The 13,715-nt window shown below is 45.2% G+C and overlaps 1 protein-coding gene across 2 annotated transcripts in view; it reads left to right on the top strand.

The window, feature by feature from the left end:
• The window catches only part of LOC138580911 (serine protease 27-like), a 761,370-nt gene that overhangs the window by 165,809 nt on the left and 581,846 nt on the right, over nucleotides 1-13,715 (top strand). For both annotated transcript variants that reach the window (XM_069651842.1, XM_069651841.1), the window contains exon 2: nucleotides 11,791-11,817. In XM_069651842.1, the coding sequence (XP_069507943.1) occupies nucleotides 11,791-11,817 (27 nt within the window). The remainder of the gene's footprint in view (nucleotides 1-11,790; nucleotides 11,818-13,715) is intronic.

Below are 13,715 nucleotides of genomic sequence, written 5' to 3'. Positions count from 1 at the left end.
GGAGCTCGCCGTGGAACACACTGCGAAGACCGTCCAGCTGCTCACGGACCTGGGGTTCTCCATCAACTTTGCAAAATCCCACCTGGTCCCGTCGCAAGTCGCCCTGTTTCTGGGAGCACAGCTCGACACAGTGGCGCGGCGGGCCTCACCGTCGGAGGAAAGGATAAGGACCATCCTAGGAAAGGTGCAACGTCTGCTGGCCACGGACATGGCCAGAGTGAGGTCTATCAAGTCCCTCCTCGGAATGATGTCCTCCTGCATTTATCTGGTGCGCCACTGCAGACTTCGGATGCGGCCCTTGCAAGAATTCCTCGATGCCCACTGGATCCAGATGACGGGCAGCTGCGAGGACAGGATCCCGCTCAACGAAGCGTTCCGTCAGGCGATACGATGGTGGGGTGTCCGCGCTCATCTGACAGCGGGAACAGGTTTCCTAGCCCCGGCCCACCAGGTGACGGTGACGACGGATGCCTCCCTGGAAGGTTGGGGAGCGCACACCGGGGGTCTCCACGCGATAGGCCTTTGGCTCCCGGAGGAGAAGACTCTCCACATCAACATCTTGGAGCTCCGCGCAGTGTTCTGGGCCCTCAGGTCCTTCCTTCCGTCCCTCAAGGGCAAGGTGGTGAGGATCTTCACCGACAACACCACCACGATGTTTTACATTCGGAAGCAGGGCGGAACCAGATCCCCTGCCCTATCCAAGGAAGCCCAGGATCTGTGGCATTGGGCCGTCGGCCAAGGGATGTTTCTGGTACCCTTTCATCTGGCAGGGATAAAAAACACCATCGCCGACTCACTCAGCAGAGAGCTGCGCTCGTGCCACGAGTGGGAACTGCGCCAGGATCAAGTGGACCGACTCTTCCGACTATGGGGCAAACCCCAGATCGATCTCTTCGCGACGGCGGCGAACTCCAAGTACCGGAGGTTCGCCAGCAGGTTTCCCCAACCGAGGAGCATGGGCGATGCTTTCTCGTTCCCCTGGGATGGCCTGTTCCTTTATGCATTCCCGCCGTTGCCATTGCTACTCCGGCTCATCAACCAGCTGAAGAGGTCCCAGTGCAGGATGATCCTTGTTGCACCGGCGTGGCCGAAGCAGATCTGGTTCCCGGACCTTCTGGACTTGTCAGCGTCCACACCAGTCAAGCTGCCGACAGACGCGGATCTTCTCTCCAGAGAAGGAGGCACCATTCTTCATCACGAACCAGAGTCGCTGAACTTGCAGGCCTGGCTCCTGCAGCACTAGAGTTTTGGAGGATACGACATCCCGGCCGACTGCAGAGAGGTTCTTGCAAAGGCCAGGGCATCCTCAACTCTCAAGTGCTACGGACATAAATGCAAGAGGTTCTCTGTCCGGTGCCGTGCACAGAAGATTAACCCTCTGCGGATTACGGCCCCTCAAGTATTGCCGTACCTACTGTCTCACGCTTCCATCAAGGTACATCTGGCTGCCGTCTCACGTTACACCAGAACTACAGGACGGGCGTCCTTGTGGTCTCATCGTCTGGTGAAGGAATTTACGAAATGACTGTTCCGATCATTCCTGCCGGTGAAGGCCCCTGTCCCGGCGTGGGAGCCCAACGTGGTGCTAACTAGGCTCATGGGGGCCCCATTCGAGCCTATGCATTCAGTGCCGTTGAAGTTTCTGTCATGGAAGACAGCATTCCTCGTGGCCATCACCTCTGCACGACGAGTGGGAGAGATCCAGGCCCTGTCTTGCAAGCCTCCATACTTGACTTTTCACGACACGAGGGTGATGCTGAGGATGCACCCCTCCTTCATGCCCAAGGTGCCGTCGGACTTCCACCTCAACGAGCCCTTGGTGTTGCCAGTTTTCTTCCCGTCGCCTTCGTCGCCGGCTGAGAGGACTCTGCACTCGCTGGATGTAGCTAGAGCGCTGAAGTTATACGTGGACCGCACGAAGAGTTTTCGGAAGACATCACAGCTGTTTGTGAACTTTGGACCTGTGAATCAAGGGAAGGCTCTCTCGAAGACTTCCATTTCCAGATGGCTCTCCGGCTGCATCATGCACTGTCACCGGTTGGCAAACCGACCGTTGCCAGGCCGTCCGAGGGCCCATTCGACCAGAGCGATCGCTGCTACTAAGGCGTTCCTGTCTGGTGTGCCCCTGCTCGACATCTGCAGGGCTGCTACGTGGAGGTTGACGCACACCTTCACGAGATTCTACTGCGTCGACTGGGATTCCAGGGAGGAGTCCAGAGTCGGCCAGGCAGTGCTGCGCAACCTTTTCGCCTAAGGTGAGCCTGGTGAGGAGGTAAGAGTTGTTTAATGTTGAGTTGTTATATTGCTTGATATTGAGCCTTTTGCCACCTCCCGTGGTTGTGCATGTGTATACTGCTATGTATTCTTATATTCATGAGCATGTGAATCCATGCCAGACCCCATGCTGGAGAAGGATCAAGTTACTTACCTGTAACTGTTGTTCTCCAGCATGGGTCTGGCATGGATTCACATGCGAACCCTCCCGCCTACCCCTCTGCGGCTCTTCACTTGGTCATACTGCCACTTCACGTGCTACCAAATCTGAGGATGGCTGCCAGGGGCGGGGCTTAGGGAGAGGGCAGTCATTGGCTGGGGGCAGTATGACCCAGAGACCAGCGATTGGTTACTACTGAGAAAGACAGATCAGAAACGAAACTGATACTGATTTTTTCTATACCGAGGATTCCCGGCCTGACGACGGGGAATATTCACGAGCATGTGAATCCATGCCAGACCCATGCTGGAGAACAACAGTTACAGGTAAGTAACTTGTTCCTTTTCTCCCCTTTTCCTCACAATTCTTCCCATATCGCTGTATTATTACCTTCCACTGCAGGAATTGCTATCTTCCTCCACCTTTCAGATTCACAATTCAATTTATGTTCTTTCAGCCACTTGTGATACACCAGTTTAATCTGTTTTACATGGGCAATGATCTCATTCGAGGCCCTGCCACCTAATGACGGATATATTACTGAGGCTATTTTCCTTACAGAGCTGTTTTTTGCTGCAGCAATCTTTTTGTCATAATGTTGTCTTTTCTTAAAGACCTTATTAGATCTTTCATAAACGGTTTTATGGGTTCTTATTACGTTAGTGAAATTACCTATATTAACCATCAGCGAGGCAAATAATGAGACTAGCACTAATATTCTTGCATTGCGAGATGAATGCTAGTACCAGACTAGTTACGGCTAGATTAGCTTTACTTAGATTTTTTCCATTCCCTTGAATTCGGTTTTAAGCCTCATTCAAATAGATATTTCCATTTTGGCCATAAACGTGCAAATTAATTTGCACCTTAAATGGTTTAAAGTAAAGAAATAATGGAAGGTGATCACTCTCATCACGCGGGACAATAGCCATCTCCACGATCATAGATAATCCTTCAGAGTTGACAAACATATAATCAATAGTACTTGCAGACCTCCCATCTACCGTGTAAAGGTGACCTGGGCATCTCCAGGACAATATACATTGAATCGAGTCAAACCATGTACATTAAATATTTCCTCCCAGGGTTTCCTTCGCCGATTTGTCACTAACGGCTGAACCGGTTAAGAGTTTACTTGCTTACCTAGCAAGTCACCAATATTATATTCCCCAAGTTGCGCATTAAAGTCACCCATAAGCCATACAGGAAACTCAATTACTGTCTTCACATTTACTGATGTTGACACAGAATTTGGTGGATCGCAAATATTCACCAATATGATAGAGGGTTGAAAATATGAAAGCTGTACCGCCTGTATCATATTAGTGGATTCTTTTATCTCTTTCACATTCCATGGCTGCCTAGCTATAATCAGAAGGCCACCTTTCAGGCGCCCGCTGAGATCTTTTGTAGCGGGTTTCTGAGCTGTACTTCGGCCATCAAAATGTACTTTGTCAACCAACCATGTTTCCTGTAATACAACTAATGCAAATATATCTATCTGAGAGACCAATCCATCATCTCCAAATAGATGGGCAAAACCTTGTGTATTCCAGGAACACAATAAATGTTCATCATCGACACACTAATCCAAAGTGCTGTTTAAAGACAGACGGTAACCAGTGCCAATAACCATCTTCAACATTGGCTGCAGAGCTTAACCAATTCTTTTTGTTCAGTGTGCTACTATTTGTTAATCCAGGGTCAGCAAATGACGGAAGTAAACCACCCACTTGTTTAGCTACCACATGTATCTTATTTTGGTTTACCTAAGTACCAGTATTCAGCACTGTGAATAGGCCGGAGCTTGACAGGTGGCATCAACACAATCTTACATGTATAACCTAACCTGTAAAGCTCATCCTCATATCTCAAAATATAGTCTAATGTAGCTACAACTTTAAACCACACATTTGTCACATGCTCAGATATATATTCAATCTGATCTACAATCATGATGTCATCCGAAGTTATCACTCTTAGTGCCACCACGGAATGTAGAATAGAAAGCGCTACTGTTCTATTTAATGGTGGTAGATTTGCTATGCTCGAGACAGGCTGGAGTTGTAATGCCTTAACTAGCCCACCTTTAGCTGACGCAGCCACTACTGATGTCGAAGAGGATAGGTTACCTGAGGTGACGGACCAAAGATCTGGAAGCTTAGATGACGCTTCGATCCAGATTGCAATGTACAGTTGCAACCAAGAGCAGAACAGCTCGTCTTACATACCTTTTATTACCTCTTGGTCAGCCTGTTGCCCACTACCTATTCAACAATTTTCTTTGTTAGCTGCGCTCATATTGTTAGAATTCTCTGGCAGTGCTAACAGCAAATCTGCAGGCACCACCAGATTCAACGCAGGGCCGGGGACATTCACTGTATCCTGTGTAGGTTCGATATTGGGGCAGACTGTTTCACTCACCAAACATGCATTCTTGCATAATTTCACACGATTATTGTACATAAAGGCCTGAGAAATTGTTTTTACCTTACGCTTGACTAAACCAAATGTTTTACCTTTACCACCATTTACTTCCGTCCTTAATGGCGGAGCAATGGTAATTTTATTTGGCATTAGAACCATGGTTTCAACAGGATCGGTGCAGGTGCTTTGATTACGCACCGTTTTGCGACCACGATTAATGCTCTTGTGTAGGAGAATAGACTGGATATTCAGTTTATTCTCCAATCATTCACATTTTGCCACTGATGTAGTCAAGCGATTATCCAAAGCACAAAACATGTTGTTACAGGACATGCTATTGAAGCTGACCTCATTCATACTTTTGTTAGATGTATCAGTAGACATACTCACCCTGCTCATTTCCTACAATAGATACCATACTCTTTCGTTCTTCATCTTTTTGTAACATTGCACTCAGGCAGGGATTTGCAATCGTTTTCCACAGCTTCGAAAAACACTAAGGGATCAATATCTGCATGACATGGCATGAATATTTCTGTAATGTGTCCCAAATATACAACATCCGGTTCATTACATGGCTTATCCAAGTTAGTTTCAAGATTAAAAGGGATTACACTTTCTGCGTATATATCACTATGTACCATTACTGTCACAAAATCCTTCTCTACTGCATCACAATTAGTTTCACAATTTCTTTTTTGTTTTCTGAGCCCTAATCCAAGTCTACTTGCTCAGTAGTGGTACCAAGAAGCAGAATATTATAAATAGCATAATCTATATTATCTTCTCCACTTTGAATCCTAAACACTTCAACAGGGGGAGAAACACAGCCTCATTAAGTTTAGCACCTACACATCCCAATGGCACTCTAAGGTCTTTGGCAATTTCTTTTGCAGCAATGTCTTCATATATTTTATTCAAAGCTAAAACCTTAGAGAAATATGTAGTCATTTTTGTTTTATTTAATACCACCAGAAGGTTTCATAATGGTTTTCGTGGTGCATGTCCTGCGACATTGCCTCATAGGTTTCTGTGGGCTTATCATAGTATCCAGTATTGGGTCACACACTAAGAAATCTGTCATAACTCTGTTGCCGTTACCTACCAGCGGCTGATCCATACTTACGAGACTTAAGTACTGCTTTTTCTAGATTACAGTACATGTGAACATTATTGTTTGCTCCTACCTTTATTACCTCTAGATACTATTTGTGTTAATATCTGTGTATATACGATCAATAACAGAGCAAATCTATAACAGGGCAAAATGTACACTGATACACTAGTACCCTAGTACACTGGTAACTTCACTATTGCAGCTATCAGCTGCTATTACCGACAGTTCTCATGTGCTAACATCGAAAATCTAACATTTAAACGCTCATCAAGTACTGTACAGAGTCAAATAAAGGGAGACGAGTGTCGGAATACCGCATTCAGCCGCACACCCGACTTCCGTCTTCCCGAAATCAGCATAAGACTTCGTAATCACTAGCAGTACTGCAGTACAAGAGAAACCAAGCCACAATGCTCGCCGTTTTTTCTTTTTCTTTTTTCCAATAGACGCGTTGGGAAAGACAACACATCATAAGATCAAATCTAAATGAATGCACACTTTGAGTTAGGGACGTTGGAGACAGTCTAACTGGAACTAGCAAGGCACTCGATCTAGACAGTGCGCACACCTCCCAGTTTACAGCTAAACAGGACACTAGATTTTCATGTAGATGCTCACACTCACCACTGCCCACGCCACATGAACAGCGAACAGTACTTTAATGTACTTCACAATGCGCGCACGTAGATGCAATATATAGCACTAATTAGGTAAAAGTGGGCAGAGCCACAGTATTCACTTTCCTAAAAACAATTAAAGTGGAGAACAATAAGTACGTGTATGAGAGGACTCTCCAAGTTATATCACTGCCACTTCAACACTGGTTAAAAGGTCCAAAGTGTAGCAAATGTCAACAATGGGTCGAAACTCTGTACCAAAGGATTCCTTCACGTAGGTAAGAGCCAGCATCCGACACGTAAATAGTAACAGCACGAACAGTACTTCAATGTACTGCGCAGATGCGCGTGGCTGATACAATATATAGAACTTCCTGGGTAAAAGTGGGCGGAGCCACAGTATTCACTTTCCAAAGGATTCCTGCACATATGTAACAGCCAGCATCCAGCACGTAGATAGTAACAGCACGAACAGTACTTCAATGTACTTTGCAATGCGCACGCTTGTCCCGTGCTAAAAACGTGGGGAAGGGAGACCCTGGCTATACCATCCTGACTTATCATTTTTTAGAACACTTCTTTCTTTTCTTGTGAACTTTACCCCCCACTATTTCGTAGCATAACGGTAAGGATTGGCAATAGTTTTTCTTTAGTATTGACTAGACTCCACTTGCACTGTATTATTATTATTTGATGGTCGTAGCTTGCTCCCATCTTAGATTTAGGTTTGGATTAGGCGTTTATCTCACCCATCATACAGTTCAATAAACACCCTTGAACTGTGATCACTTGTGTCTTTCTTTTCTGTTGCCACCATTTAGCTAAGCTATAGTATTTTAGCTAAGACACTTACACCTGTTTTAGCTAAAATACTAAGGGTGTCATCAGAATGTCTGCGTAAATCAATGGTACTCTGTCCTGTGTCAAAACCCTACTTTTGTCCCTTGCACTCAGAACTAAAGTAGAGATAAACTAGACCTTCTTGGTCCAGAAGAATGACTCCCTTCTTCTGGACTGGGGATAAAAGTTCACTTCCAGGTTTTGGTTTCTTCTTAGGGAAATGGTGCCCTTCCTCGGGTCAAAACTCCAACACAAAAAGGCAAAGTTAAAACACTTCTCCTTGGCAGACACACAGCTTTTTTCTTTAACGCTCTGTATCAGAAAGCCTTTATAACCTTTGGTTACTAGGAGAATGACTCCCTTCTCCTGGTCTTTTTCCACTTGGTTGCACAGTTCACCAACACCAGAGGGAATGACCCCCTTTCCCTGGCCTCTCTTTCACTTGTGTAACACAGTTCAACAACACCGGGGGGAATTACTCCCTTACCTTGGCTTCTCTTTCACTTCGGTAACACAGTTCCACAAAACCAGGGGGAATCATTCTCTTTCTCTGGCTTCTCGGTTGCTTTTAGGATTCTCAGCAATTCAGTACATAAACTGGTAGGGTCCTCGACCCAGGCGTCCCCACTGTGACCCACTTAGTTCACTATCCTGCCAAGAAATGCCAGTGGATTTATCTGTGTTACTGTAATGAGGGACTCTCCTTCCCAGGATTATAGTTTGGTGGTTGGGGTCCTCGCCCCTTCTCTAGTGACCATTGGGCAGTGGGTTTGACCTGACCACTGTGACGAGGGACTCTCCCTCTGTGATTCTATTGCTGCTCACAGAGGTCCTGGATCCTTCCCTGGTGGTCAGTGGGTTGGACCTGACCACTGGGTCGAGAGACTCTCCCTCTATGGTTCTCTTTCTGCTGGTAGGGGTCCTTGACCTTTCCCTGGTGGTCAGTGGGTTGGACCTGGCCACTGTGACGAGGAGGAGGAGGATTATATGCTGTCCGTCCTTGGGTTACACACTAGTGACTGGACTACATAGGATTCCAGGAAGAGCAAAATGCACCAGTTCAAGGGGCACTTCTGCTTCACCTTCGGATCTCCATGCCACACCTTACCTCTCTCTGGGTTTTGGCATGTCCCCGGGGCTTCTAGAGGCAACAAAGGATCAGCTGGGCATCCCCGGTGTCTGGTTTATGCGGCGCGGATGGGACAGCGTTTCCCACTGTAACCTGTGTCTGCTTGCCTCTACGCCCGACTCTCTGTGCAGGTCCGCTCCTGCGAGCACCCAGGCACCAACGCACGGCCGACTGCCAGCGCCGTCTGAGCTCCTCTCCTTCTGGTCATGAACGCAAGTAACTCCCGTGTTTGGTGCGCCGTGCAGCTGCAGTCACTCGCGGCTACCGGTTGTCGGTAGTCCATTATTGGTTTTTATACATTGTTGCCAGCAGGGTCTAGTCTGTCTGTGCAAGTCCTTTGTCTGTGTCCTATGTTCTTCCTCCAGGACTCTGCAGGGCCAGCTTGTCCCAGTAATTGAGTAGTTAACACTCCCACTGCTCTTCCTCATCCCAGTACTTCCTACTTGGTAATAATACATAGAGGTTGAAGAAGGAGACGGGTCAGAGGGGAAAGAAGGGGATGGAGTCTGCACAGATGTAATGGGGTATACATGGTAGTGGGGGGCAAGAGATGTTGGGCTGGAGTGGTCACACGCGTCATATCCCAAAATGTTATCCCTGATCCCCAGAGGGGGATGCTCTCCCATGAGATACTCCCATTGAGTACCACCCCCAGGGGGATTATCATATAGTGGCTTCACCGCCCTGGCCTCATGGGAAGGGGCTCCTCCTTGGGGAGAAGTGACGACATCTAGGGATTCGTCACAACTGATATATGATGCAAGACATATTTTGTTTATTTCAAGCCCTGTGCTGTTATCAGTCTCAGATATTAGTGTATTAGCAGTAAATGCCTCTGTTTCACCTCAAAAAGCAAAACAGCTGGGATGTGCGGGTTGAGATGGCAATGCTTGCTGGACGCAGCAATCCACTTGTATTAGCATCCCCTGTTGCCTCAGTCTCTAGTATCTTCCAAGGCGGGAGGTCAGGAATTTTTGGCAAGATTTTCTGAAGGAATTCCATAGGTGTACCCTTTCCCACATCTTCATGGAAGCCCCAAATCCTTAAATAAGACCTATAGAAATCTTCTTGCTCTGCTATCTTCCTAGTAGCTACGTCCATCGCCAATGACAGGTCCAAAATATATTTTTTCCAGAGTTTAAATGTTATCTTCAGACTTCAGAATTTTAAACTCTCTCTCCTCCAGCTCTGCTGTGCCTTTTTTGACCTGAACATGATGTTGTCTCATTTCTCGCACAGTTTGTTTAATTTCTCCAATGGATAATACAACACCAACCATTACAGTGATGAGATAATCTTCTGTCGTTTGACCCTCTGTACGAGCCAGAATCAAATCTTCTTTTTTGATTCTTTTTGAAGGTTGGCTTCCTGCAGAGGTTTCTGTAACCACTTCTTCGTTATCGCCTTCTCCTTCTCTACCTCCCCTTCCTGTTGGAGAATCAACCGACTGAGGCATTTTTCAGCTATTTCACTGGATTAGCAGGAGGCTGCAGGAGCTGAGTGCTTAAACTGCTGTCGCTTCTGCTGCCAGTTTTAGAATCCTTGTTCTGATTTTTGATTGTGAATTAGAAATGCCATTTGGGAATTTGATTTGCAATTCTAAATTAGATTGTAAATTCTGGAAATCCGAGCATCCAACCACAACTAATGTGTGGCCAGCTTTACACATCATCTCTTCTAAGCGCCTGCTTCCCCTACAATCATGGCATAATAAACATATAACTGATTTTAGAGAATGCATTGGACATAAAAAAGCGACAGCAGTGCACACTGATATGTAATCTGATTTAGGTTTTCAACAGGATTGGGCTAGGAGAGCCTGACAAGCCTTAAAACGGCACAGTCCGGAAGGTCCAATATCTCTTCCTATGTGTATTTTTCAGTGCACAGTGCATGCTATTTGTAAACTGGCAAAGAACCCTGTGACTTTTTCCTTTGCATTTTCTAGCTCTCCTTCTCCGTTTCTGTTTGTGATCGCTCTTTGTTTAGTTTCTTTGATATGTCCTAAGTTAAATGTGCACACACACAATTCCATTTTGCTTCACAGAAAAGACAGATTGTTCACCCTCAGTAGCCAGTTCACGCTTGCTCCTTTCTTCAGTCCCCTTAAAATATGCACAGAATGCTTAGCATACAGAAAGCTGGGACTTTTGATAGCTAAATTCTCTTACCAGCGCAGTACTCCTCTCCAATTATAGCGAGATATTGCATTTTGTTCTTGCACTGGTCAACCAAGAAGTTTCAACTCTGCAGATCAAGGTTGTTGTATTATTAAATGCAATTAGGTGCACAAATGAATTTAGCACTGGACCAACTAGTGTGTCGTATATGTAGGTGCAATGGAGCTACTGAAACATCTAAGCACCTATTTCCAGAGTGCTCCCCTTTGAGTACTGTTTACATGTGCACCTACACGAGTCTTGTCTATGACTACGACTCTAAGTCTGATGACTTTTGGCCTTACTGTTTAAACTCACCCTCACACTCAGTCCACATAACACTTTTGAGGATTTGGAATGTGATTGCCAAGAGACTTGCCATAGTTATAAAATCATTTTTAGCCTAGGACCGCTGCTGCTAAGATATATATTGATTGTCATTTGTTATTGTCTATTGCTATCATTGATGTTATTAATGCCTTTTCTGCTAGTATGTCCGTTGTGATGACTGATCTGCTAAGTACTGTATAAATGTATTTTATTTATTTTACTTTAGGGTATTTGCTGCTATTATAGCTGATGTATGTATTGTATCTTGTTTGTTATGTTAATGATTGCAAAAAGTCTTTTGACTAATTACAATAAATATAAATAATTAAATGCATAATGGAATGAAAGGGACATGTTGGCACTTAGACCACTGCTGACAGTTTAACCTTGACGACTGCTCTATATGTCAACTCATCCCATTCCGTTCAGGAGATGGTAGTACAGTCCTGATTTGACTTGCCATTCTGGGACTTGTAGTGCTGGTTTTACTATTCAATGCAGTACTGCAAGTTCCAGAAAATAAAACAAGGGAAAAAAACAGGACCACCAGGCTAGCATCGTCCAAATAGAATGGGGCATGGTGGCATGGATGTTAGTCGCAATGCAGAGCTGGTCTTCAGTGGAATTGGGGTGTGGGGAAGCATCTGCCATGCTATAATAGCGAACCCTGCCAATTTCCTGTAAACCAATGTCTTCCATCACTAATGATTTCATAATTTCTCCCCTTTCTTCCCCAGCATTTATAACCTACACGTCTGAAGACGGTAAGAATTTCCCAATACTTGCTGCAACCATCCTTTATTCTGACCCTTTTGATTATCGTGTATACATTTAAAATTATGTCTGAGTAGGACCCATATCAAAAGGAATGTGGAATTCAAAGACATTAAGAAATATTTGCAAACTCAAAAGTTCTGTTATTGCAGGATTAAAATGCAGACTGTATTTGTCACATAAGGGCTGGTATGTGTTTGAATTCCTGATTTTCTTTCTTGCAAGAGAGCGTGCTAAGGAGGCCAGAAAGAGAGATTTGTTGGTTATAGAAGTCTACCATCTGCAACATTCAAATATAAGCAAGCTACCTGCTATGACAAATCGTGCGAATGTGCCCCTTCTCCCCAAGGGGGAGTCTCCCTTGTAAGGCGAGGGAAGCGAGCCCGCCCTGCAATACCTTCCTTAAGGGTAGAACTCAACAGGAGAGGCTCCGCCTTTGGGGACAAGGACTCCTGTTCCCTTGAGGAACTGCCTAGAAGTCGTTCAAAAATACCATCTTCAAACCCTTCCTGTGAAAATATCTAGAAAGAGAAGATCAATGTGTTATTATCAACAGGAAAGAAAAAGTGTCCCTTTGAATTCCCATTCCACTGGGACGAAGAATATGACCTCTGAGGAAAGGAGAATCTGCAGGAGACCAAGAAAAGGGAACAAGGGCTTACACGGGGGAAGCCCCAACTATACGTAAGCCCTGAAAGGGGAGGGGCCTGGAGATGCAAGAAACGAGCCTGCGAATTATAAAAAGGCTTGTATACTCTTTCGAGGGTATAACCATGATTGCACTCAATTTTTTTTAACACAAATGTCCAGTAGTAGGCCAGTGTGGAATACAAAAAAACATGTGAACGAAATCCTGCGAGGGATGGTCACACGTTGGCTACTGAAGTCATTAGCTCCTTATTACAACCCCTATAATCTCTACTAGTTATTTCTGCACAAACAGCAGTCTATTTTTATTTATTTCTTATATAAACGCAACACATCCATGGGCCTCAGTGTGCAGGCAAAATCATACAATAACATATAACATAAAATACTCCAAACAGCCACCGGTTAAAACCCATAAAGAAGGTTCATAATAACTACAAATGAAACAGGATATCACTTGAAAATGTTTCTCAACTTGGTATGGGAAGACATGTTACCTAGGTATTTATATCTGCTCAGCATTTCGGTGCTGGACTGGCCCGGTGGGTGAGACCAGACTGATATGGAAATGTATATTTCTACACTGTGAAAGGTACAGTGAGCTAATATGTGGTTGTAGACCCTCCCGAGTGGGAGCCTACCCAGAGAACAGGTTATTTGGCTGTGTTCGGTCTCGATAGAGGGGCTCCCAGACGTTTTTGTATAAATGTTTAGGGACTTGGGTTTTCAACCTAAGTTACCCACAGTAATCCAGACGTGAAGTTTGAGAGGGAAAAGCCTCCAATCTCCCAACACCTCATATTCTTACAGAAGTTACCCCAAAGAAAGTTTTACATGAGAAAGTACAGCTTCTTCTGAGACTGGTTCTGTGTGGTTTAGAATATCATGAACAATATGTAAAAACCGAGAAAAAGATTAATTTTGACCAAGGTAGATCCTATTGATACTGAAATGGGGAGAAACAACTGTGATGAATCTGGACAATTCATTCCTTCTCCTCAGATGGGAGCCAACCCCTTTGAGGCTAGGGATGTGAGCCTGCTAAGCAAGACCCTCCCTAGGGGTCTGGGCAGGTGAGACCTCACTTCGAGTGAGTGCCCTCTTGGGGACAAGGAATCCCATTCCAATAAGGAACTCCCAGTCCAAACCACCATTTGGATTGTGTCCTCCCATGTATTCTTCATCTTTGATATACTCCAATATACTCCGATATCCTGCTTGCAGCTCGGAATCATTTTTC

Source organism: Ambystoma mexicanum, chromosome 3p (genome assembly GCF_040938575.1).
Source record: "Ambystoma mexicanum isolate Mex_15411 chromosome 3p, UKY_AmexF1_1, whole genome shotgun sequence".
Taxonomy (NCBI): domain Eukaryota; kingdom Metazoa; phylum Chordata; class Amphibia; order Caudata; family Ambystomatidae; genus Ambystoma; species Ambystoma mexicanum.
The sequence above is the reverse complement of the archived record's forward strand: the minus strand, read 5'-3'. Positions and strand labels throughout refer to the sequence as shown.